Source organism: Mustelus asterias, chromosome 4 (assembly GCF_964213995.1).
Source record: "Mustelus asterias chromosome 4, sMusAst1.hap1.1, whole genome shotgun sequence".
In the NCBI taxonomy this organism is placed as follows: Eukaryota; Metazoa; Chordata; class Chondrichthyes; order Carcharhiniformes; family Triakidae; genus Mustelus; species Mustelus asterias.
Window position 1 is genome coordinate 49486392 of NC_135804.1, and position 27317 is coordinate 49513708.

The following is a 27317-nucleotide window of genomic DNA, read 5'->3' on the forward strand; positions in this document are numbered from 1 at the left end:
GTGTGGAGTTTGCACATTCTCCTCGTGTCTGCGTGGGTTTCCTACGGGTGCTCCGGTTTCCTCCCACAGTCCAAAGATGTGCGGGTTAGGTTGATTGGCCAGGTTAAAAATTGCCCCTTAGAGTCCTGAGATGCGTAGGTTAGAGGGATTAGCGGGTAAATATGTGGGTGTAGGGCCTGGGTGGGATTGTGGTCGGTGCAGACTCGATGGGCCGAATGGCCTTCTTCTGCACTGTAGGGTTTCTATGAAATTTCTTCTATGAAATTTCTTCTAATTCAGGGGAACCATTTGGTGGTTATACACTGCGTGTTTCCTCCCATTCTGCCTATTTGCTTTTGACTTTCTATCTTGTTTTTATATACTCATATCAATTTTAAAGATCTCTTTTATAAAGAAAATGGCTTCACATTATACATTTCAACAGTGATTGTGCTTAATTGGCTACAAAGTGCTTTTGAGATGTCGTTTGATTATGAAAGATGCCATATGAATGCGCATCATTTTTCATGTTTAAATTTTCCCAATAGCTGTAATCGCATTCTATTATCATGCTTGCAAATCTTTTTTTGCATTTTCTTTAGTACTTTGATGTCCTTTTTTTTCTGATGAGTAGACCAGAACTGCTCCAGTACACAAGTGTGTCCTAACCAGGGTCCCATACATAACTTTGTGGAACTCTAAGTAAATCCCAGTGCCTTATTAGCATTTTAATTGCATTTCTGACCTATGATATTTTTAGCGATTTTTGTTTCACTTGTGTTCCTAGATACAGTGGGTGTTTAAGAAAACTGGTGTCAAGAGGGACTTGTATGAGATGGTGATATCAAGGAAGTTTGCATAATTTGGACATGTGATGTGAACAGGAGGGGCAGTATTTGGCAATATAGGTATTGCGAGACCAAACACCTGGGAACTGTCCGCACGGAAGACCCATGATGGCATGGATGGATAATATCAGAACATGTACTGGCCTCTCGATGGGACAAGTATGATGAATCCCAAGAAAAAGAAAAATACTTGAGTTTAAATTGGTCATCAGAGACTGAAAACCCTAGTTCCCAGGAAGTCTTGGGGATTTTGCCCTTGCACTAGCTGTAGAATGACTGAACATGCACAGTTTGTTTTTCATTCTTGGAGCTTCTGTGCGTATGCCAGCTGAAGAATGACTGCACATGTGTACTACGTTGATTTTCACATCTTCAGGCTGGGAAACAGCATTGCACATGTGTGCAGTTCATTTATTTTAATGGTTCAGATTGGAAACCGGGTCTGTGCTGAAAGAAAAAGAGGAAAAGAGAAACAGTGTTAAACTAGAGGTCAGATGACCTGAAGAAGAACACCATTTGAGAAATGTTCCAAGGAGCAGGACACAGGAGGGGGAATCAGAGAGAAGGTCCCAAAATGGAAGTGGGACAGAAAGAGATCCCAGAAGGAAGTCCAAGGGACAAGACAGGAATCTGAAACGGGTCCTGTTAAGTACAGTTAAAAGTAAGAAGCAGAGCAATTGGCGCCAAGTTAAAGAGAGATGGTTGTGGAGAGCAGACTTGAGAATCTGGGCTTGTTTGGGGTCATAGTAATCTGGGATCATAACACAAGCAGTGAGGGCAGCAAAGAATAGAAATCAGTGGAGGAAGATTGTTCATAGTGTGGCCAACTCTCAATGAGGAGAATGAAAGACAAGGCAAGTATCCCTAGATATCTTTGTTCTTCAATCCCATCAGTTTCTTTAGGTAATATTTCTAATTTTTTCCTAACAAGATGTATCACCTCACATTTAGTTACAGAATGGTGAACTTCATTTGCCATTTAGCTGCACATTCAGCAAGTTTCCTTGCCTTTTTGTATCGCTACAGCTTCAAAGGCTGCAATTGTGAATAATGTTGTGGGTGGCAGTCTCAGCTCCCTGGCACACATCATTGTTGCGCACGTTGAACTGCAAGATACCTGAAAGAAAATGGATGAAGCGGTCTGTCAAGAGGGCTGTCTCCTTGATGGAGGTTCACTTTCAGTCCTTGGAAATCCTGCTACATGGTATGTCAGACATCCTGGTCAATTTAAGGATATAGGCCGAGAAGGAGTGTCCATGTGCTCGATTTCCCAAGGGAAACTGAGGATAAATTCCCAGCTGAATTTAAGAACTCGCTGCCATGCTTTCATAATATCGATTTGAAAGTTGGGCATTTCAGGTTCGAAGAGGCATACTGTATCTGGTCTTCAAGATCTGGGGTCGGTTATATATCCCAATCTGGTCTTGCGTTGGTGTGCAAGAGATTGAGAGTTTTTCTCTGAGGGCCATGAGCCTCTGAAACTCTCTTCCTCAAAAGGCAGTGGAAGCAGAGTCTTTGAATATTTTTAAGGCTGAGTTAGATTCTTGATTAACAAGGGGGTAAAAAGTTATTGGGGCTAGGCAGGAATGTGGGGTTAAAGTTACAATCAGATCAGTCATGATCTTACTGAATGTCAGAGCAGTCTTGAGGGGCTCAGTGGCCTATTCTTGCTCCTGGTTCTTTTGTTCACATGTAATAAGATGGATGACCTGCTAGCAAAAGGAGAATTAAATGAGCATTTTATGATAGTCATTACAGCAACATGTTTGCACAATATCCATTCTGGGCCTCAAATACTCGAGGGTATTTGACATTTCGGAATGAGTGAAAGGAAGGAAAAGGAGGTGGGGTAGCTCTGTTAATGAAGGATGAGGTCAGTTCAGTAGTGAGAAATAACCTTGGATTGAAGATCAAAATATGGAAACAGTTTGGTTGGAGATAAGAAATAACAAAATAAATAAGTTAGTGGTCAGAGTAGTGTTTAGGTCCACTGATAGCTACATTGTAGTCATGATGTGGAGATGCTGGCGTTGGACTGGGGTAAACACAGTAAGAGTTTTAACAACACCAGGTTAAAGTCCAACAGGTTTATTTGGTAGCAGATGCCATTAACTTTCGGAGCCCTGCTCCTTCGTCAGGTGGAGTGGATATCTGCTCCCAAACAAGGCACACAGACACAGAATCAATTTACAGAATACTGATTAGAATGCGAATCTTTACAGCTAATCAAGTCTTAAAGATACAGACAATGTGAGTGGAGGGAGCATTAGGCACAGGTTAAAGAAATGTGTATCGTCTCCAGAGGCGTTCTCCAAGGCGGCCTTCACGACAGACGACAGCGCAGAGTCGCTGAGCAGAAACTGATAGCCAAGTTCCGCACACATGAGGACGGCCTAAACCGGGATCTTGGGTTCATGTCACACTGTTGGTAACCCCCACAGCTTGCCTCCTGGACTTGCAGAATCTCACTGGCTGTCCTGTCTGGAGACAATACACATTTCTTTAACCTGTGCCTAATGCTCCCTCCACTCACATTGTCTGTATCTTTAAGACTTGATTAGCTGTAAAGATTCGCATTCTAATCAGTATTCTGTAAATTGATTTTGTGTCTCTGTGTGCCTTGTTTGGGAGCAGGTATCCACTCCATCTGACGAAGGAGCAGGGCTCCGAAAGCTAATGGCATTTGCTACCAAATAAACCTGTTGGACTTTAACCTGGTGTTGTTAAAACTCTTACTGTAGCTACATTGTAGGACAGAGTATAAATCAAGAAATTGTGGAGGCTTGTAAGAATGGTACTGCAATAACTGGGGGAGATTTTAATCTTATAGATTAGATGAATCAAATTGACAAAGGTAATGTGGAGGATGAGTTCATTGTGTATTTGGGACAGTTTCTTCGAACAACGTGTTCTGTAATCAACTGGGGAACAGGTTTTTTAGATCTGGCAATTGTATTGAGTCAGGGTTAATAAATGACCTTATAGTGAAGGATCCTCTTGGTAAGAGTGATCACAATATGATAGAATTTCACATTCAATTTGAGGGTGAGAAGTTTGGGTCTGAAGCTAATGTCTTACCCTTGTAATTGCATTTATATAAGTTTATGAAGACAGAGTTGTGGTTAAAAGGCAAAGTAGTAGAGAAACTGGCAGAGATTTGAAGAGAAATTGCGTAGTTCTCAACAAAAATATATGCCAATGAGAAAAACCCTACGAGAAGGATGAACCAACCATGGCTAAAAAAGTTAAGGATGGTATCAAGTTGAAAGCAAGGATGTACAGTGCTGCAATAAATAGGTGTAAGCCAGAAGATTGGTGAAATTTTAGAAATCAGCAAAGATGATTGGAAAAACAATACGAGTAAAATTGGAGTAAGAGAAATCTAGCAAGAAATATAAAATCAGATCATAAAAGCTTTACAAATATATAAAAAGGAAGAGTAGTGACAGTGAGCATTCCCTTCAAAGGTGAAATTGGGAATCAGTGGGAAACCAGGAAGTGGCAGCAACACTGAACAACGATTTTGTATCTGTGGTCAGAGTAAAAGACACAAAATAGTACAAAAGGAGGGATGAACTTAAAAAACATGATCACTGGAGTAAAAGTAACAGAAAAACTGGGACTAAAGGCTGACATGTTGACTAGACCACATGGCTTCCATCCTAGGGTCTTAACGGAAGTGGCTGCAAAGATAATGGCTACATTGGTTGTGATCTTCCAACATTTAGTGAGGTGCCACATAAAAGGTTACTGCTCAAGATAAGAGCTCATGGTATTGGGGTGATATATTAACATAGATAGAGGGTTGGCTGACTATCAGGAAACCGAGTCAGGATAAATGGGTCATTTTAGGGTCAGCAAACTGCAACTGGTATGGTGCCACAGGGATCAGTGCTGGGGTCTCAACTAGTTACAACCTATATTAATGACTTAAATGAAGGGACTGACTACTGTAGCCAAATTTTCTGATACAAAGATAGGTAGGAAAGCAAGTTGTGAGGAAAATACAAAGAGTCTGCAAAGGATATAGATATGTTAAGCGAGCGGGCAAACATTTGACAGATTGAGTTTAAATGTGGGATTGCCCACTTTGGCAGGAAGAATAGAAAAGCAGAGTTTAATTAAATAGAGAATGCAGCAGGACAAAGGGATTTGGGTGTTCTTGTACATAAAGTTAGCATGCAGATACAGCAAGCAATTCAGAAGGCAAATGGAATGTTGACCTATATTGTAAGGGGTTTGAGTATAAAAGTAGGGAAGGGAAGTCTTGCTACAACCATAGAGGACGTTGATGAGATTGCACCTGGAGTACTGTGTACAATTTTGGTCTGGGTACTCGAGGGGCATTAGATTTGCATTGGAAGCAGTTCAGAGAAGGTTCACTTGTTTGATTCCTGGGATGAAGAAGTTTGCTTATGAGGAAAGGTTGTGCAGGTTAAGACTATACTCATGGGAGTTTAGAAAAATGAGAGGTGATCTTATTGAAACATTTCAGATTCTGAATGGGCTTAACAGGATACAGACTCAGGCTATCTCGTGATGGAATCTAGAACTAGATCTATCTGAATCCAGCCACTAATATTTGCAGTTTTGTGTTTTTGCATTTTATCTTTTGCATTGCTCTTGACCTTAAACCTATATTGAATATTAAGTTATTTTGTATTGAATCTTACTTTTTGGGGTGGCACAGTGGTTAGCACTGCTGTCTCACAGTGCCAAGGACCCAGGTTCAATTCTCAGCTTGAGTCACTGTGCAAATTCTCCCCGTGTCTGCATGAGTTTCTTCTGGGTGTTCCAGTTTGCTCCTACAGACTGAAGGACGTGCTGGTTAGGTGCATTGGCCATGCTAAATTCTCCTCAGTGTGCCCGAACAGGTGGTGGAGTGTGGCGACTAGGGGATTTTCACAGTAACGTCATTGCAGTGTAAGTAAGCCTACTTGTGACTAATAAATAAATTTTAACTTTTAACTTTGCAGACATTGATCTAAACTAGGTGTGATTGTGCTTTGATTAATTAATCATTTATAATTGTGAGTGACATGTTTTCCTAAGACTTCTATATTGGCCAACTGGAGCTTGGTCTACACCTCAGTTTTCTCTTTCTAAGCTAGACTAAAATAAAAATGTTTTATTTATTTTTTACGAGAAGTCCTTTTTCTTATTGCATTTGATGACCCTTCGACTTCAAGCCAGGATGATGAACAGCCTAAAACGTGGAGTAGTCAACTCTGGTGTGGAATCAGCGATGAAGTTTGACTGATGTACATACTAACCGACTGATGGCTATGTAAACATAGGATATGTAAACAACTTGAAGGTGGCAATATCTACGAAAGTCTGCAGTGCTTGTGAGGAGAATTTTTTGAGACCTGTTTTGAGAATGTCTGAACAAGGCCTCAAAAGACTGGAATGGAGTTAGCAATTTGACTTAAAGGAACATTGTTTCAGGATCCGTTGCTGCAGCCAGAGTGGAATAGTCAACCGCTGGAGACTGGTGGGGGTGGAGGGGGAAGAATCAGAAACGGTGTGAATGACCGCAGTGCCCTGTCCTGTAAGATTATTCAGAGACTAGGTGATGTATGAACCAAATGGGGATTTTACCTAATAAGGTTCCTGTTGTAGAACAGACTAATTTGGGATCATCCATTTTGGGGAGCTTTCATGAACAGACCAATTTAGGATTAATGTTTGTAACATAGTACAAATCTGTAATATAGTATGTATAGTCAGTACATAGAGTTGCCTTTCTTCCTTTTATATATAGTGTTTTTTCCTTTCAATAAAGTTATTTATCTTTTACTACTTTTACATTATCAATTATAATTGTTATATCATTTATTATTTTAATCGCCATTATTCAGTATTCAATAAAATTGTTTTAACACATTGGCATTGTTACTCATTCCTGTTACGCCCAGAGTATGGCTCCAAACCTAATGGAGACTGCACATGGGACTCTCCTTACAATAACTTGGTGGCACAGTTTAAAAATAAGGGAGTCTTCTATTTAAGATTGGGATGAGGAATTTCTTCTTTGAGGGTTTATAGTCTTAGGAATTATTTTCCAGAGAGCAGTGGAGAGGCCATTGAATATATTTGAGATTGAATTGGATGTTGACAAATGGGTCAAGGGTTATAAAGTTCAGGTTGGAAAGTGGAGTTAGGCCACAATCAGATCTGTCAACATGGAACTCCTTATAAAATCCCTACAATGCAGAAGGAAGCCATTTGGCCTATGAATCTGTACTGACTCTGTCAGAGTATATTACCCAGGCCCTCTTCCCCACCCTATCCCCACACATTCACCACGGTTAATCCATCTAACCTACACATCTTGGGACACTAAGGGACAATTTTTACCATGGTCAATCCACCTAACCTGCACATCTTTGAACTGTGGGAGGAAACTGGAGCTCCTGGAGGAAACCCACGTGGAAGAAGGTACAAACTTCACACATGTAGTACCAAAGGCTGGATTCGAACCTGATGCTGTAAGGCAGCAGTGCTAGCCACTGTGCCACCATGCCGTCTTCTATGAATGGGCAGGGGAAAAAAATAAGGGTTTTGATCAGTCATGGTCTTATTGAACGGTGTAGCAGGTGTTGATGGGCCAAATAGCTCAGTCTAACTCCTATTTCTAATGATTTTGTGCTTCTACTGTCTTTGCTGTGTCTGGAGGGCCTTCTGCACCAAGGCTCCAGTGTTGCTTGAATCATCCTCTCTGCCACGTTGTACCTCCTCTTTCTCAGGTAGAACTCACGCTTGGAATGACTTCCAGCACTGCTGAGTCTAAAGGGTGTAAGCAGGCTTAGGTTTTTGTTTTAATAGGATTTAGTTTGCCTGCTTAACTTACCATTTTCCGAGGCTGTATTTTGCAACCAGCTGACAAGGCCAAGCTGCCATTTTCTACCAACTCGTTGCCAAGCTATGCAATATTTTACTACACTAACCACGAATATTTCAAAGTTTCAACTGACCAGCAGCAGATTGTTGGAAAAATAACTAATTAATCAAATAGTTAATAATAGTTGGATTATATCAATTTCTGTATTTTTCTAATATTCCTATGTTAAAATTGAAGTCTGAGACTTAAAGATGCAGGAACAGCATGTTGTGAGAAAGGAACCTACTCTATCCAGTAGAGATCCCTATCAAAACAAACTGTCCTTGACTAGTCTAATACTGGACCCAATGAATAAGGCATTTGCGCAGTATTAAGATTAGGTCTTGAAAATTATTGTCTTATGTTTAAGGAAATGTTCGCAGACAGACCAATTGAATGAAATTGACACTATTGACTAGTTGCTGTTTATGAGAACTTGGGTTGCGGTGGGCTGATGTCAGAATTTCGGAGAAAATTGGTTCTCAAGAGCCATCTTGTTTCTGTACAGCAAGTAAAGAGACTATTATATTTTCTTGGGCAGAATTCCTGTCAACATGAAGACGGATAGCATGGCACTGGGCCCAAGGAGAGACACAGTAAGAGTTTTAACAACACCAGGTTAAAGACGTGTTAAAGAGTTTTAACAACACCAGCTTTAACCTGGTGTTGTTAAAACTCTTACTGTGTTTATCCCAGTCCAACGCCGGCATCTCCCAAGGAGACGCAAATCTTTGTCTCGTCACTGGACACAGGTGAGGTCCCAGAGGATTGGAGGATAGCCAATGTGGTCCCGTTATTTCAGAAGGGTAGGAAGGATAACCCGGGTAATTATAGGCCGGTGAGCTTGACGTCCGTGGTGGGGAAGTTGTTGGAGAAGATTCTTAGAGATAGGATGTATGCGCATTTAGAAAGGAATAAACTCATTAACGATAGTCAGCATGGTTTTGTGAGAGGGAGGTCATGCCTCACTAACCTGGTGGTGTTTTTTGAAGAAGTGACCAAAATGGTTGACGAAGGAAGGGCCGTGGATGTTGTCTATATGGACTTTAGTAAAGCGTTTGACAAAGTCCCTCATGGTAGGCTAGTGAAAAAGGTTGGATCTCATGGGATAAAGGGGGAGGTGGCTAGATGGGTGGAGAACTGGCTTGGGCATAGAAGACAGAGGGTGGTAGTGGAAGGGTCTTTTTCCGGCTGGAGGCCTGTGACTAGTGGTGTACCGCAGGGCTCTGTATTGGGACCTCTGCTGTTTGTGATTTATATAAATGATCTGGAAGAAGGAGTAACTGGGGTGATCAGTAAGTTTGCGGACGACACAAAACTGGCAGGACTTGCAGATAGTGAGGAACATTGTCAGAGGCTACAGAAGGATATAGATAGGCTGGAAATTTGGGCAAGGAAATGGCAGATGGAGTTCAATCCTGATAAATGCGAAGTGATGCATTTTGGTGGGAAGAATGTAGGGAGGAGCTACACGATAAATGGAAGAACCATAAAGGGTGTAGAGACGCAGAGGGACCTGGGTGTGCAAGTCCACAGATCTTTGAAGGTGACGTCACAGGTGGAGAAGGTGGTGAAGAAGGCATATGGCATGCTTGCCTTTATAGGATGGGGCATAGAGTATAAGAGTTGGGGTCTGATGTTGCAGATGTATAGAACGTTGGTTCGGCCGCATTTGGAATACTGCGTCCAGTTCTGGTCGCCACACTACCAGAAGGACGTGGAGGCTTTGGAGAGAGTACAGAGGAGGTTTACCAGGATGTTGCCTGGTATGGAGGGGCTTGGTTATGAGGAGAGATTGGGGAAACTGGGGTTGTTCTCCTTGGAAAGACGGAGGATGAGGGGAGACTTAATAGAGGTGTATAAAATTATGAAAGGCATAGATAGGGTGAACGGTGGGAAGCTTTTCCCCGGGTCGGTGGTGACGTTCACGAGGGGTCATAGGTTCAAGGTGAAGGGGGGGAGGTTTAACACAGATATCAGAAGGACATATTTTACACAGAGGGTCATGGGGGCCTGGAATGTGTTGCCGGGCAAGGTGGTGGAGGCGGACACACTGGGAACGTTTAAGACTTATCTAGACAGCTATATGAACGGAGTGGGAATGGAGGGATACAAAAGGGTGGTCTAGTTTGGACCAGGGAGCGGCGCGGGCTAATTGTTCCTTGTTTCTCGTTTCAAGGCTTCATTCTATGATCATCTTGCTGGTGCCAGTACAGAGCGAGACTGCGGATAGTTGGGAACCTGTCTCGGGGGCAGGGAATTCATATGGTGTTCGTGGAAGTGGAAATGACTAGGGTTGGGAAGCATTTTCCGATCAGGGCCAGTGTGATCTCCTGGACTCGTTTCGATCGCCTCAGGGGGTCGGAGAGGAATTTCCCAGATTTTTTTTCCCCATATTGGCCCTGGGGTTTTCACTCTGGGTTTTCGCCTCTCCCTGGAGATAACATGGTCTGGAATGGGGGGGTGGGGGTGAGTTAATAGGTTGTGATGAACAAAGCATTGTAGCTGTGAGGGACTGCTCGGTGGATAGGATATTGGTATGTAGATAGGCTGGAAAATTGGGTGGGGATCCTGGATTCAGGATTCAATCCTGGACCGGGGAGCGGCGCGGGCTTGGAGGGCCGAAGGGCCTGTTCCTGTGCTGTATTGTTCTTTGTTCTTTGTTGAGAGAGACAGAATTCCTGTCAGCATGAATCCCGGATAGTGCAGTTTCCTTCCACGATGGGCAGAGTTCCTGTCGATGAGAAGGATTGAGATCATATAATCCCCACAGTGCAGAAGGAGGCCATTCGGCCCATCGAGCCCACACCTACAACTATCCTACCCAGACCCCATCTCCATAACCCCATATATTTACCCTGCTAATCTCCCTGACACTAAGGGGCAATTTAGCATAGCCAATCAACCTAACCCGCACATATTTGGACTGAGAGGGGAAACCGGAGCACCCAGAGGAAACCTACACAGACACGGGGAGAACATGCAGACTTTGCACAGGCAGTCACCTGAGGCCGGAATCGAACCTGGTTCTCTGGCGCTGTGAGGCAGCAGTGCTAACCACTCGCCACTTGAAGTTCTGAAGTCTGCAGGTGTATTATTTATCAGTGTATTTTTTTGTTTTTTTCTTTTGGTTAATTACTAAGTGCATTGTTTTATTTTCCCTTCATTCAATAAACTTTGCTATTATTTGCTAATTCAGTATCTGAGTCTTTGGTGGTTATATCTCTCTCAAACTAAAACAGTTTAAAGGGTTAATTCCAGTAATTAGGCCATGAACAGCTCAATTAAATAACATCTAAATTTATCACATACCCTTTTTAAACTGACAAAGTGCAGGCTGATTTTAAGCAGTGCTGGCCAGCTGGAACTTGTGCTAGCTTCTCTCAGTTTTGTGCCTTTGTTCAGGTGTGCAATTACTCAATAGTTTATTTCATGCTTGTTGCACATTGCAGAAATGTAATTGCTCAGGCAGCACAACATTTGCATATTGCCTCATGGGTTGCAGTTAATCACGTACCAGGATCTTTGCATATATTTTGGGAGGCTATATAATTTTGCCCCCAATATATTTTAACTATATTCGTGCTCATCAAACAACTTCAGGTACCTTAAACACAACCATTCAACCTTATATACACTGATTCATCTTAAAATATTGATTGCAATGAGTAGATTTAACTCAAAAGTGCCAAATTTTAAGCAACAATTTCAAGTCACATGCACAAATCGCAATCAGTTTCTTCTTTATCCAATTCTTTATTTTTCATTTCAGTCCAACTTCATAACAGTAAACCTCTTCAAATCTGCAACTAAATATAGTTGCAATGCCATTTTTTTATTTCTTCAACCAAGGCTTTGATACATTTTATTTATGCAATTAATGAAAATGGACATCGTTGGCAAGGCGAGAATTTATTGCCCATCCATCATTGTCCTTGAGAAGGAAGTGGCAAACTGCTTTCTTGAATAGATCTTCAAATGGCGTGTATTTCAGTGGACAGTCAAAATCCACCTTTCTGTGGATCTGGAATTACATGTAGGGCAGATTTGATGAGGACAGCATAATTCCTTTCTTACAGGACATTAGTGTACATATGGATTTTTAAAATAATCAAATAGTTTCATGGTCATCGTTACTGATGATAGCTTTTTAATTCCAGAATTGTTAAAATTACCTGAATTTAAATTCCCCTTCTGCCATGATGGGATTTTAACACAAATCTTCGGATTATTAACCAAGGCATCCGATTACTAATCCTGTAACATAACTATGCTACTGTGGTCCCGTACGATGCAAAATCACTTTGCAATAGATAGATAGAGAAATAAACAATATCACCCTATTTCCACTCTGAGCAGACACACACCCTTTATCAATCCTCTCTCATCAAATTGTTAAGGAGAGCTGAAGAACTTTATAGGCTTCTAATCACACACTCTGTCCTTGTTGACTCATTATAGCATGATACGTGTTATTGTGAACAAGACCCACACAAATGAGATACTTCCACAACAAAATAGTTGCCAACTTGTTTACTATACTGACTTATTGTCCTATTTCCTATCTCAACGCTGTCTATCTGTTTCCTAATGGGACAACCACGAGTAGTCAACATACATAAATCGCACATCCTGCACTTTTAGTAGAAGCTCACCAATATAGGCGCTGAATTGTACCCTCAGTGAACTACTTCCACAATATTTCTCACTATAATCCACAAACCATTTAAGTGCTATGAACTAGAGATAGTTTTAAGTAAGTTGTATGTGTATTTGTGGGTGTTAGGAATAAGCTATAGCTTTAAGTTTAATTTATCTTTCTGTATTTATGTGTTAACAAAGGGGGACCTGGGTGGGGCGGGGGGAAGGGGTGTTGTGAACCTGCATTTTTAATGATGTTTTGAAACTCTTAAAGTAGAAAGAAACTTTACTGTTGTTTACCAAAAGGGAGTCAAAGAGAGAGAACGCCATAGAGATACTGACTTATTGTCCTATTTCCTATCTCAACGCAGAAAGAAACACCATTCCACAGAAATAGGTAAAGCAGGCAGGATGGGAACTGCAGAGAGCAAACTTTCCAGAAGGACAGAAGAAAGGGTGTCCCAGGAATACCTTCTGGTCAAAGCAAAAGAATAAGAATCTGGAAAAGATCCTATTTAGTGGAGTTAAGAGTGGGGAGCAGAGGAAAAGGCTCCAAGTTAAAAGACCAAGCTGCAGAAAGCAGATATGGAAAAAAGTGGGCTTGCGAGCAGACAAACGATTCGAGGAAATAACAAAAGATTTGTGACTCCTTATTATAGGCCTGTGAAGAATTGGTATTCTGTTGGTATGGCTGAGTGTCTGAGAGTGTGCATTGAAGGTGAAACTTGATCCAGGGGAAGAGGAACGTTGGAAGGGGAAATTAAAACCCTGGAGGTGGATCCTTGTTGAAGACATCAGAGAGGAAGTGCTTTGGTAAAGATTCCAAAGCGAGTACTTTGAGAGTGAAGCTTGGAAATCCAACTTAAAAGACAGAGCTTCTGAGAGTCCAATTGGCTCACAGTGTGACAAATGTTTTGGGGAGGAGTTGAGAGATCCATAGCTTCTGCTTTGGGTGACATCTTTCACTTGGTTTCAAAATGTGATGTGTCCGACTGCAGGTCAGTTTACATGGACTGTACTTACAGTGAACATTAGAGTATAAGATAGATTGTGTAACTTGTGTTATCTCTACAAAGCTGTATATATCTGGAAAGGTATAGTTGGGATGAGGGATTATTTAATCGTTAATTGTTTCTTCCATCTATCTATCTATTCATGAAGGCTGCTTTTATTTAATTTAATAAATGTTTATTCTTTTGTTCAAAGTTCATCAGCAGACTCCTGTGACTTTGTTCAGTAGCTGCCTTCCACATTTCTAAACAAAAAGCAAGGTTCCACCCTGGGATCTGACTCTTCCAGTAGTAACATTAGCTGGATAAAAGCCTTTTAGCTTTGACAAAGGGTCATCTGGACTCAACGTCAGCTCTTTGCTCTCCTTACAGATGCTGCCAGACCTGCTGAGATTTTCCAGCATTTTCTCTTTTGGTAACATTAGCTGGGATCATGACACAAAATGGTAAAAACCATAATTATTTGGAACTAAGCCAAATCCTAATCCTATATACACAACTCTGGTACTATCAGTATGTGTTATTGATAGTCCTACTTAGTCCACATGTTTCATCCTTACACGTTTTTAAAAAAAATGAATCTACCTGCAAAAGCTTTTATTCATCATCCTTTAGCTTCTCTTAAATTTGAAAAACTGCCAAGAAAACAAGTGCTGCAAGCTGGGAAGAAAAATGAGCAACTGGCCTTATTAAATGTGACAGCTGAATCTTGGGTAATGGTGTACATTGACTGCACTTGCTGAAACTGTAGGATCTGTCTTCAGCTAATTATATCCTGCTGCTAGTGGTGGCACTGCAGTTCTTTCACTGCAGAGACAAGGATATAATTACAACAGAAAGTTTGTTTTTATAAATATAGACAGAAGAATTTATAATGGGGAAAAAGTTAACAGGAAATGTGTGCATATCTAAAAATGTATATATTTTACCAGATATTGGTAATGAGGGGCCGTTCAAGATTAATTGTTCTCTTATGTACCTGGTGGTTTATCACTGGCAGCTTCCTAGCCTTTTTCCTCACTTTTGATTCCAATCTTGATTTTTCATTTGTTACTATTTTACTTCAACCAATTCACAAAGTGTCTACTTGTCACACTTTTGATGACTTGGGGGCAGCACGGTGGCACAGTGGTTAGCACTGCTGCCTCACAGTGCTAGGGACCCGGGTTCGATTCCCAGCTGAGGTCACCCTCTGTGTGGAGTTTGCATATTCTCCCCGTGTCTGCGTGGGTTTCCTCTGGGTGCTCCAGTTTCCTCCCACAGTCTGAAAGATGTGCGGGTTAGGTGCATTGGCCATGCTAAATTGTCCCTTAGTGTCAGGGTAGGGTAAATGCATGAGGTTGTGGGCATAAGGCCTGAGTGGGATTGTGGTCGGTGCAGACTCGATGGGCCAAATGGCCTCATTCTGCACTGTAGGATTCTATGATTCTGTGTGTACAGAGTCTTGATCTAACTGTCTGGCGGCTTCTGGGACTGTGAGCATACTCCACCTACATGTGAAAGAATGAGGACAATTTTCAAAAATTCAATTAAGTGTGAATTAAAACAGAAGAATTCACACCAGAAATTGTTTGGCTGCCCTCACTTTAGAGGCTGTGCATAAGGGGAAACGGTTTAGAAGAATTGTCCCCCACCCCAATTATTTTTTTAAAAACAATAAAGGAACTTTCTGACATTAAGCTGGAAATTATTGGAAAGGTGAAGTTGGATTTAAATAACAGAAACTTCCCAAGGTGCGATGGAAATCCCGCCTCTGCATTGAAAAGCGGTGTCAATGCTGTGACCAGGAACTAGCTTTCAGTCAGTAAACTGCTTTTAAAAATAGGGATTTGGGGTTCAACTGTTCCAGGTTTGGGGTCTGGGAGAAGGATTAGAGGTGGAGGAGTGGAAGAAATGGGAAGCTGAATTTCACTAGGAGTCCCGCCGGTGGGACAGAATACCATCCACCATCATCTCAAGATTGTTTCTTGTGTCATACGCCAGTCAGAAATGGAGGATTAAACATTGTAGCAGGAGCCCCTTGGACTCGGGTGCCAGAAGTGGTAACCTCTTGAGAATATCATGTTGAAGATCTATGCCCCATGTAATGCCACAGTGGAGGATAAGAAAACATGGCGTGTCATATATCAGCTATTTCTTCATTAAGTCTATTTTAGTTTTGTTACTAACTTGTTCTTGTCTTGGAAGATTCCTACTGTTCAAACCTCATTATTGTTCAATTCAATTATATTAATTTGGGAGATGGAATGTGCCTCAGATTTATGTGTAACATTGAACTGCATTTACAAACAAATCATCTATCCTTCTCCGAGTGCTTGGAATTTTTTGCAGTGGCCCCTAAACCAAACGATTGTAGAGTCATAAAGTCATTATGGCACAGAAGAAGGCCATTGGGCCCATTGAGTCCATGCTGGTTCTCCACAGAGGAATCCAGTGCCAATCCACTGCTCTAGTCTTATAGCCCGGCAAGTATCCATCTTTCTGAAACCATTTATCATTCCCACTTCAATGACCTTCAGAGTGAGTTCCTATCTCCCCTCACTAGATGGCAGCCCGAGAATACTGCTTCTATTTCCTCAAGATAACTTTAAAACTTCTCATGTATGTTTCTGGTAACAATTAGAGTTCCAACATTGTTATCTTGGATCAAGAACAAGAGATTATGAGAAAAAATGTCGGGATAAACAAAACCAAAACACCTTGAGGATGGTTTCCACACAATTGGCAAAGCAGAAACAAATAGAAATGGCTCAGACTCAATGTAACACTGGTCAAAAGTTTAGATCAATAATGCATAACAGGAACAATATAATTTTCCGATTAATAACGGAGCCTATTTCTGAAAACACTTAATTGATGGTACAATTATACTTGTTATTTAATAGTTGACAAATATATTCTGGGTCAAAATTGCAATAATCTATACATTATTCTGCATTAGAAGCAGTGTATACTGTTGCTGATTTGGACCAGAAAGGGCAGGAGGATGTGATACATGTTGCACATTTGAGTGTAGATAGCATTCATGCCTCACTTCCTGGTAGTTATTCACTCCTTTCTCCAAAACATGTGTGTTTTTGTGGCTTTCTTCATCTGAATTTGTGAATTCACTTCAACAGTGTTTATTAAAGTTTATTTTTTATTAGTGTCACAAGCAGGCTCGCATTAACACAATGACGTTAGTGTGAAAATCCCCTAGTCGCCACACTCTGGCACCTGTTCGGGTACACTGAGGGAGAATTTAGTATGGCCAATACACCTAACCAGCACGTCATTCGGACTCTGGGAGGAAACCGGAACACCTGGAGGAAACCCACACAGACACGGGAAGAACGTGCAGACTCCGCACAGACTGTGACCCAAGCCAGGAATTGAACCCAGGTTCCTGACACTGTGAGGCAGCTGTGCTAACCATTGTGCCACCATGCCACCCCAGCTCAGCTTTTTGAATCCTATGAATATCTCGAGCATTATTGCATTAATACTTGTTGGGGCACTACCTGTGTAAAGTGTTTAATGATAATATTTGTAGAGGGAGGGATCCAAAGTATTTATAATCATTCTACATTAGATACAATTCAATTAAAGCTAATGGACCATGTGAAAGGCACCTCAAAACATTCTGAAGTTTGATTGTTTTCTCACACCAGGTAAGAGATTTGGGTGGCTCACGGGAAGTGATTTGGGTGGACCAAATTTACAATGTCACAGAAATGGCCCACTTTGGTGCTGTGAAGCAACAGCATGTCCAATATGACACTCACCAATTTCTACAGATGCACCATAGAAAGCGTCCTTTCCGGATGTATCACAGCTTGATATAGCTCCTGCTCTGACCAAGACCGCAAGAAACTACAAAGGGTTGTGAAAGTAGCCTTGTCCATCACGCAAACCAGCCTCCCATCCATTGCTTACGCTTCCTGCTGCCTCGAAAAAGCAGCCAACATTATCAAGGACCCCATGCACCCCAAACATATTCTCTTCCACCTTCTTCTGTTGGGAAAAAGATGCAAAAGTCTGAGGACACGTACCAACTGACTCAAGAACAGCTTCTTCCCTGCTGTCATCAGATTTTGAATGGTCCTATCACATATTAAGCTGATCTTTCTCCTCATCCTATCGATAATTGTAAAACTATATTCTGCACCTTCTTGTTCTCTCCTATGAATGTGTATCTTAAGTATTATTGCATTAATACTTGTTGGGGCACTACCTGTATAAACAGTGTTTAATGATATTTGTAGAGCGGAGGCAGCATGGTGGCACCGTGGTTAGCACTGCTGCCTCACAGCACTAGAGACCCGGGTTCAATTTCTTGCTTGGGTCACTGTCTGTGTGGAGTTTGCACGTTCTCCCTGTGTCTGCATGGGTTTCCTCCAGGTGCTCCGGCTTCCTCCCACAGTCCAAAAGACATGCTGGTTAGCTGCATTGCCCATGCTAAATTCTCCCTCAGTGTTCCTGAACAAGTGCTGGAGTGCGGCGACTAGGGGTTTTCACAGTAACTTCATTGCAGTGTTAATGTAAGCCTACTTATGACTAATAAATAAACTTTACTTTTTACTCTATGAATGGTATGTTTTGTCTGTATAGCTCGCAAGAAACAATACTTTTTATGTACCCCAATATATGTGTCAATAATAAATCAATTGAATTCAATCAATCAAATGAGCTGGCCGTGGAGATTTCACCAGGAACCTCTGTATAAGAGAGGTTCCACGGGGGGCAGCCTGAAGATCTATCAAGACAGAAGGTCAGGCAAGGATAGTTAACGATTTCCTGCCAGTCTATCCAGCCTCTCCTTATAACTCAAACCATCAAGTCCCAGTAGCATCCTAGTAAATATTTTCTGCACTCTTTCTAGTTTAATAATATCCTTTCTATAATAGGGTGACCAAAACTGTACACAGTATCTGTGACCTTGGTGTTACAATACCTTGGCAATACCTCACCCATTTCCTCTGGCTCCACGCACAGATTCCCTCCTCTGTCCTTGAGTAGGCCAACCCTCTCCTTGGCTACCCGTTTGCTCTTTATATATGTATAAAAAGCCTTGGGATTTTCCTCAATCCTGCTGGCCAATGACTTTTTGTGACCTCTTTTAGCCCTCCTTATTCCTTACTTAAGTTTCCTTCTACTTTCTTTGTATTCCACACTTGTTTTGTGTGTTCCCAGCCACCTAGCCTTGACAAATGCTTCCTTTTTCTCTTTGACTAGACTCACAATATCTCTCATTATCCAAGGTTCCCAAAACTTACCATACTTATCATTCATTCTTACAGGGATGTGCTGGTCCTGAATCCCTATCAACTTACACTTGAAAGCCTCCCACATGCCAGATGTTGATTTGCCCTCAAACATCTGCCCCCAATCTACATTCTTCAGTTCCTGCCTAATATTGTTGTAATTAGCCTTCCCCCAATTTAGCACCTTCACCTGAGGACTATACTTATCTTTATCCATCAGTACCTTAAAGCTTACTGAATTGTAGTCACTGTTCCCGAACTGCTCCCCTACTGAAACATCGACCACCTGGCCGGGCTCATGCCCCAGTGCCAGATCCAGTATGGCCCCTTCCCGAGTTGGACTATCTACATACTGTTCCAATAAATCCTCCTGGATGTTCCTTACAAACTCTGCCCCATCCACGCCCCTAGAACTAAGTGAGTCCCAGTCAATATAGGGGAAGTTAAAATCTCCCATCACAACAACCCTGTTACTGTTACACCTTCCAAAATCTGCCTACATATCTGTTCCTCTATCTCCTGCTGGCTGTTGGGCGATCTATAGTAAACTCCCAACATTGTGACTACACCCTTCCTATTCCTGAGCTCTACCCATATTGCCTCACTGTATGAGCCCTCCGAAGTGTCCTCCCGCAGTACAGCTGTGATATTTTCCTTAACCAGTAGTGTAACTCCCCCACCCCTTTTACATCCTCCTCTATCCTGCCTGAAACATCTGTATCCTGGAATGTTAAGCTGCCAATCCTGTCCTTCCCTTAACCAAGTATCTGTAATAGCAACAACATCACAGTTCCAAGTACTAATCCAAGCTCTAAGTTCATCTGTCTTACCTGTTACCCTTCTCGCATTGAAACAAATGCATTTCAGTCCACCAGACCCTCTTTGATTAGCAACCACACCCTGCCTGCTCTTCCTTTGAATCTTACTCTACTCTCTGTTTCCCCTTCAGTTAATTCACCTTTGCTTTGGTTTCCACCCCCCTGCCAAACTAGTTTAAATCCTCCCGTGTGACACTAGCAAACCTCCCTGGATTATTGATCGAGTCAAATGCTATAGAATACACCAATAAAAATCATCCTGGGTTCCTGACTCTCAATTTAGGCACTGTTGGCTTTGCCAAATGTAGGCACATTGCTGTTGGCTGATTTGATAGTTTTACCCAATAGATTATCTGAATTATGATATTTTATAGATTATTGTCACAGTCTAAACCACAGTTTACAGCTTACTCCAGGCATTTAGTTTACTGCTGGTCCTAACTATAGTTAACTTAGCTTAATTGACAGAAAGCAATGGTCACTGGGCTGAAAATTGGCACATTCCTGTCATAACTCTAGTGGGAGAGCAATGGATTGGCAGCAAATTAGGCCACATTCAAATCTTGGTTTGGTATGGGCAGAAGCAGTGTTTCTGTCCGCCACAAACTAGGTCATCAGTATAGAGACAATGGGGATTCCAAAGCTGCAAATCCTTGTTTCCCTGGCCTCAACTCAACTCCACTATGTTTCCTGAAGTCGATTAAGTCATTTGGGCATTCTGTAGATTAAGCAAGAGAGAAGGTAGATGGAGGGGCCAGTGAAACCTTTCCTATATCATCTACAGTTTAATGCTGGGCCTGCATTGACCACCAAGACAGATACAAACACTCCATTTGGCAAATCCCTGGAAATCTCAGGGCTGTGTCACTGGAGCAGAGCCGTGGTACAAAGGTCTCGGATGCTCCATTGTCAGCTCTCACTTCCAACAATTTGCAGGACAAAGTATTTTCAAGCTGAAGCATGAAGGAAATTGTCTCAAAAATGGGGTATTGCTGTGAGATGCCTCTATCCGGCACATTCCGTGTTCAACATTTCCATTATTGAAGTGAATCAAGGTCAGATACAATGTGAAAAAGTGCTCTGTGCTGTCTCCCTCAAGCATACAGAAACTCATATATGGATTTTCAGAAGGCATTTATTTGACCAAGTACCTCATAAAGTACATGAAATGAAAATGACCAGGGTGCATATGAAATTGGCTAAGGGACAGAATGCAAAAAGTAATAATGAACATTTGTTTTTTTGACTGGAGGCATGAGTACAGTGATGTTCCCCAAGGAATCCCAACAGTATTGGGAGCACTGTTCTTTTTGATATATATTAATAACACAAACCTGGGTAAACAGGGCATAATTTCAAAGTTTGCAGATGAGAAGAAAACTTGGAAAGCTCTCTAGCTTTTCCTTTCAATGCCTCGTCTTTTCCATTCAGCTAGTTCTTCAGCTTAACAATATCCATGTTCATTTTCTCTTTCAATTGGGTGTGCTGCAAAAGTGCTGGAGAACTATTTTTCTGACTGTCAGATTGAAGCTGCAAATTTTCTATGTTTTGTTGCTTCTTTACACAATAATTTTTTATCTTTCCCTTTTCCCGTTGCAGTCTTTCACTTTGCAGTTTGACCTCTGCAGACTTCCTCATCTGTTTTTCCACACTTTTATCCTTTTCATGCATAATATTAACAAACTTGTTTCCATTTTTTCATTTATCATTGGAAAGCTAATGTTTTTTCCAAGTTTTCTTCCAAATGTCAACTGTTTTCTTCAGCTCTGTAGTCCCATTCTTGTACCTCTTTGCTTTGTCCTGGAATATTGCACATTGCCGAGTCTTCTCTGCCAACAGGTTTGTCAGTTCATTCAGAGTGATGTTCGTAATCTCTTCGTAATCTTGCAGGGACCAAACTTTGACTTGAGGGATCCTTGAATGTGTGAAGGTCCTTCAACAGGTTTTCTTTTTCTTTGCAAAGTTTCGCTGCTTCTAGAATTTTTGTGTATTTAGCTGAGTCTTCTTGACCTTTTTCTGCTGTTCTTCCATTCTGCTGTTCAAGACCATCTTCATTTCTTCATGCTGCTGAAGGGTTATGTATCCATTTTGCATTTGATCTTGAAGGATAATTAGGTTGTTCTTTCAACAGGTTGTTTTCTTGTTGACCTCTTGCCAAAACATATGATGCTTCAGTGCATTGCTTTGTTGCTACTGATAGTTTCAATGCAGCCTTTTCTGAAGTAATATTCATCATCTTTTTTAACTCCTCATGTTTTTCCAGGGCTATGTATTGATTCTTCAAGGAGTCTCAGGGCAGTGACTTCTTTTCGTACTTTTTCTGCCTGCTGTTGAGTTGAGTTCTTTCAACTTAGCTTTGATACGAACATTTTCCTGTGAAAAGCTTAATTTTCTTTTTGAAGGTTTTGATACTTTTGTGATACATCAGGTAACTTTCCTAAATTCACAGTCATCTGTTTGCTTTGCACTGTCACCTGCTATTGCAGTTTGGGTATTTGTCCACATTTTCAAAATATTCTTTGTTTAAGCTTTTCAACTGCTTCTCAGCCTCTTCTTTCCTCTGCACTAAATTTTTCAGCTCATGCACTTTGTTGCGCTGACATGATCCAAGACCATCTTATATTTTGCTTGGGTATTATCTCCCTCACCCAAGGGTCTTCTTGCTCTTTTGGTATTTTGATATGACTGTTCTATATCTTTTTGTTAAGGTCTGCGTAAGTTGGAGTTTAAAATACTTGTCAGAGGATTTTCATCCCTCACCAAATGTGGTTGATGATTCATCTGTACCTTATCTTATGATTACCTTGTCGGCAACTTCACCAGATAAGTACAAGAATGCATTAACTTGCATTTTCTCAGATTTCCGATTTAATCCTGATGTATTCCTGTAATCTAAAAAATTCCTTTTCCATGATGCGCGATTTGTGTCTGGCTTGGAACTTGCATGAGCTTAAATTGGTCTGATAGTTTTTATTTACTTTCCACGGCTGTTCTTCCTTTTTTTCAAGATGGCACTGTAGTAACTTTTTTTTGTCTTCTTCCCCTGCTTGCTGGGTTTCAGTGGGCTCCAGTTGCAATCTGAGTCGTATTTAAAACTTATCAGTTTTGGCCAGTGATTTGCTTCTTTGAGCTTGGGAAATCAATTTGAAGGTGTTTTTTGTTCTGCCTTCTGTTTTAATTTATGTTTTCATTCATTTGAGCTCAGCCAACACATGGTTTGGCACCAACTCTGGACCTGGCTGCACATGTTGAACAATCAGCATGCTCTGCCAGATTAGTGCCCTGATTACTTTTCAACATTTTAGTGCATTTTGCACACCCTTTTGTGATTTGGCTAGGTCCCTTGACTCAGCATTCATTCAGGTCTGCGATGGACCTCCACATGCTCTAGTGGAGTCCATTTTCAGTTGCAGAGTGGATATTTCTTCTCTCCTTCCACTTCTCTGCCTGCAATGGGGCTTTTTTAAACAATCTATAACCATGTCTTCAATTTAGGTGCACTTCTCTCAGGTCAGACTATTGTTTATCTTTTTTCATGGATTTTTGGGGTCCTTAACAAGCTGCCAGCATGTTGTAAGGTTGTTTGATGCCTCTTCTATTTATTATTAACACAGTTATATTCATATCTCCAAGGTATCACCCTAACAAAGTGCTCCCTTCTTGCCAACCTCTCTCAGATCTCTTTACACACAGTCTATCCATATCATGTGACTCATAATGTGGACGGTACTGTTCCCCAGTCCCACATTAACCCTCACTAACCCCAACATCCTTATACCACAGCAGAGTCAGCCCTGCATTGTTGAAGGTGCTGTCTTTCCAATGAGACATTAAAATGAGGCCACAAGCCCCCCTCAGATGAGAGATGTGAAAGATTCAATGACATTTTTCGAAGAAGAGCAGGGAAGAGATCTCTGGTGTTCCGGCCAATATTTGTCCTTGAGTGAACAGATTATCTGGTCATTATCATATTGCTGTGCTGTACAAAAATTAGCTGTTGGTTTTCCTAAATTACAACAGTGACTGCGATTCAAAACTATTCAGCTATCAAGCACTTTGTGATGTCCTCAGGTTGTGAAAAATGCATTAAAATGCAAGTTTCCTTCCTTTAAAAACAGAAGATTGGGAGGAGACAAGAGATTTTCAATTAAGGGTTTTGATAGAATAAGTAAGGACAAAGTGTTTCAGTCGAATGGTGTATCATTCTATGATTTCAAGCTGATTGTTTAGTGCCATTCTTTATATTTTTCTGGAAAATAACACCCTCCCAGTTCTTTTTTTCATGAAACTTAAACATTCATCGACACGTCAGCCAAGTGACCATGCAGTATGTGTGAGCCTCATGGACTGTGATTGTCACTAACATTGAAAAGGAAAGATTTCAAACAATTGTGAACAGAAATGATGATGAATCATCCCCCTTATGAACGAATACAATTGTCACCTTTGTCCTGTAAATGAAAAAGTTTAAAGTTTATTTATTAGTGTCACAAGTAGGATTACAATTAACTGCAATGAAGTTACTGTGAAAATCCCCTAGTCACCACACTCCAGCGCCTATTCGGGTACACTGAGGGAGAATTTAGCATGGCCAACGCACCTAACCAGCACATCTTTCAGAGTGTGGGAGGAAACTAGAGCACCCGGAGGAAACCCACATGGACACGGGGAGAACATGCAGGCTCCACACAGACAGTAACCCAAGCTTGGAATTGAACTCAGGTCCCCGGTGTTGTGAGGCAGTAGTGCTAACCATTGTACCACCCTGCTGCTCCCAAAGATTTCAAACAATAATGAACAGAAATGATGAATCCTCTCCCTTAAAATGTTTTTACAAACGAATACAATTGTCACCTTTGCCTTATAAATGAAAAATGGGCTCCCCATCATCTCCCCACATTGTGTCCTGGTTTATGATTTACTGATCAGCAGGGCTGGGCCGGTCATGTTGCACTGGGGTTTGGTGGTTGGGATGGGCGGGGGAGAGTTTATGGTTGCACCGGAAGGGACGGGATTGCCGGTGGCGCCGCCGGCAGTTTGGCGGGGAGGGCTGCGTGCGCACTCTCTGGTATTGGGCTGCCACCGCCATGGCGTCGCCGCCGAGTCCGGTTTCCAAGATGGACATTGAGAACGCGACGCAGCACCTGCGGGACATGCTGAAGCTGGACCGGGTCAGCGGTAAGGAGAGAGTCGGGGCCGCTTGGATTCAAGGCAGCGGACAGACACGCAGCGTGAGGCCCGGGGAGGGGTGGGTTTGTTGGCTGGGTGATCGATCCCGGGGTCGGGGTGGGGGTGGGGGGGGGGAAGAGACTCACTTTGTAACGGGGGGAGACCAGGCCTCGGCCACCAGACCCGCACCCCGCAATAGGCTGACCCTTGCCCGGGAATGAGTTACTCTGAAAGAGGAGAGTTCCCTCGGGGACAGCGGGCTTTCTCTCTCTGGAATCGGGGACCGGCTCCTTGTCCGTTTGTTGGCGGCGGGATGGCGGCGCCAACTGACCGACTCCAGTAAGGAAGTGTCTCTGCTGATGCCGGGTGTTGAGTGAATGTTTACCCAGCCGGACAATTCACTTTCAGTTTTGTTTCATCGCTCAGCAACGTTCATAACGGTGCATATGGCCAGAAATGTCCTAACTGTATAATGTAGATTTTTTTTTGGTATTAAGCTAAAACATGCATGCACTAGCAATCGACATGTTGGCAATCTTACAAGTTATTGGCTCAGTTTGTTACTCTGCTTGAATCCGATCGTAAACTGTATTTGTACCTGCAGTCTGAATCAGCACTATAAATTCTCACACCTGAATTCCCCTTCTCACCCTGTTATGTGGGCAAAAAATGTTGATTAGTATATACCAGCACACAATGTGATTGGAGGTTAACAGTGATCAAAATGCAGAATTATGTTGATACACCATTGTATATATTTTTCTTCTGCTCTGTATCATGGCTGTTCAGCAAGTTTAATTTTGAGCCTTGCTGAAAATGACTGTAACCACTAATGGTTTGCTTAATGTTTGCAAGCTTTCAATCTTATTTTATTGTTTCATTTACATGCTGTACTAATTACTCATATCAAAATGAACTTGCCATTATAAGTCAGCAGTAAATTTATATTGCCAGGCATGAAGTGCATGTCTTTTTTGGTAGGTCACAGTTTTTTGAAGTGAAGGAAACCTCAAGATTCCAAGCATGCTGAGCACTTGGTATGCTACCTATATAGGTAAGCATGTGGTTGTGGCCGAAACCTTTGCTTTCTGGAGGGTGAAGGATAAACTTGGAGTTCACAATTTGTTTTTTAAAAAATAGATCTTTCATACAAGCCAGTGTAATGCTGACTGGAGTGTCAAATATATGAGGATCTGTAACCCTCAAAAGCTGTGTCAGATTCTGCATTTGAGATTTGTCAAGAGGCTGCAGAGTTGATGCAATATCACTTCTCACTCTCCTGTTCTTTTTCTTGTTCATGGAATGTGGGTGTCACTGACTACGTCAGCATTTATTGCCCATCTCTAATTGTCCTTGAGAAGTAGGAAGCTTCCTGCATGAAGCAGTTGTATGTGTTTTTAAATTAGTTGCATGCGGTAGTATAGTTCCAGAATAAGTTTTAGTAAAATTGAGGCATGAGTTCCTAATCTGGTTAGTACCTGTCCCCTTAGTGGTAAGAGAGTAAGATGTGATAGGCTGTTGTTGTGACATGCACTGATGCAAAATAATAACATGGTTACTAGTGAGTGAAAATATTCTGCTTCAGTGGCTCATTCTGTTTAACCGTAAAATGGTGTCTCTGGTGTAGGAGACGCTGAATGTCAGATCCTGTGTCACTGTTTTATTTTTAAAAACTTTGTATCTCTGGTCCGACTGCTTCATCTTGGAGACATTCCCACTCCAGGGCTTGAGCACAAAAAAATTCAAAGCTGACACTCCAGTGCTGTTCTTTCTGAGGTACTTTCTTTCAGATGAAGCAGTAAAATGAGGCTTCCGTACGTGGTGTAGTGTCATAGATCCCAGAGTATGATTTGAAGAAGAGCCAGGGAGCTTCCCTGGTCAATATTTATCCCACAGTCAACATCACAGAAACAGATTACTTGGTCATGATCATATTTCTGTTGTGGGATTTGGCTGAGCATAGACTTGTTGCTGTATTTTCTACATTACAACAGTGTCCCCTTTCAAACGTACTTCATTGGCTGTAAAGAACTTTGAGATGTCTGGTTGTTGTGAAAAGCACCATATAAATGCAAATCTTACTTTTTGCTCTGTGGCTGAATCTTAACATTACTGATTTTGGGGCCTGTGGCTAGTCCTCTTGACAACCTTTGCTGCCAGCATTCATGACTAAAATCCTTTCAGGGCGGGATGATAACACTGTTTTTCCACCCAATATGCCAGAAGTCACTATTGCATTTGACTGTTTTACCAACTGTGAATTGCATATTTAGTTAATATATTTCTATACAGTTTGGAATTTATATTGTCTTCTGTATCACTAACTCATGAACTATTTGCTGGAGAGGTACATATAGCTATTGCAATATGTAATATTGAGTGAATTTTTGAAACTGTAATTGCATCCATATTCCGTTATATGCTGTAATTATAAACCATCTTGATTCAAATCAAAATTGCACTTTTTAAGCATTGCTGCTTTCTGTGCTTTGTGGTTTGCTAATCAAAAACTTGAGGTGCACTGAAAGTTCTGATCATTTAATGTAATTCTTTCCGATAGAGTCAACGATTGACAACCAAAAGAAATCCGCGTCTTACAATGGCGAACTGAATGGATTGCTGGTTCCAGATCCCATTGCAGCTGGAGATGGGCCCATTCTCAGAGAGTCAAACAGTGCAAATCTGGACAAGCTGAACCTACAGGAAAATCAGGAGATGTATGAACT

At 41.6% G+C, this 27317-nt stretch overlaps 1 protein-coding gene across 2 annotated transcripts in view; it reads left to right on the forward strand.

Annotated features, from left to right (window-relative positions):
• The first annotated feature begins 24445 nt into the window (after nt 1-24445).
• edc4 (enhancer of mRNA decapping 4) overlaps nt 24446-27317 on the forward strand; it is an 80204-nt gene continuing 77332 nt past the window's right edge. For both annotated transcript variants that reach the window (XM_078210980.1, XM_078210982.1), the window contains exons 1-2: nt 24446-24600; nt 27152-27308. In XM_078210980.1, the coding sequence (XP_078067106.1) occupies nt 24510-24600; nt 27152-27308 (248 nt within the window). In that variant the 5' untranslated portion in view covers nt 24446-24509. The remainder of the gene's footprint in view (nt 24601-27151; nt 27309-27317) is intronic.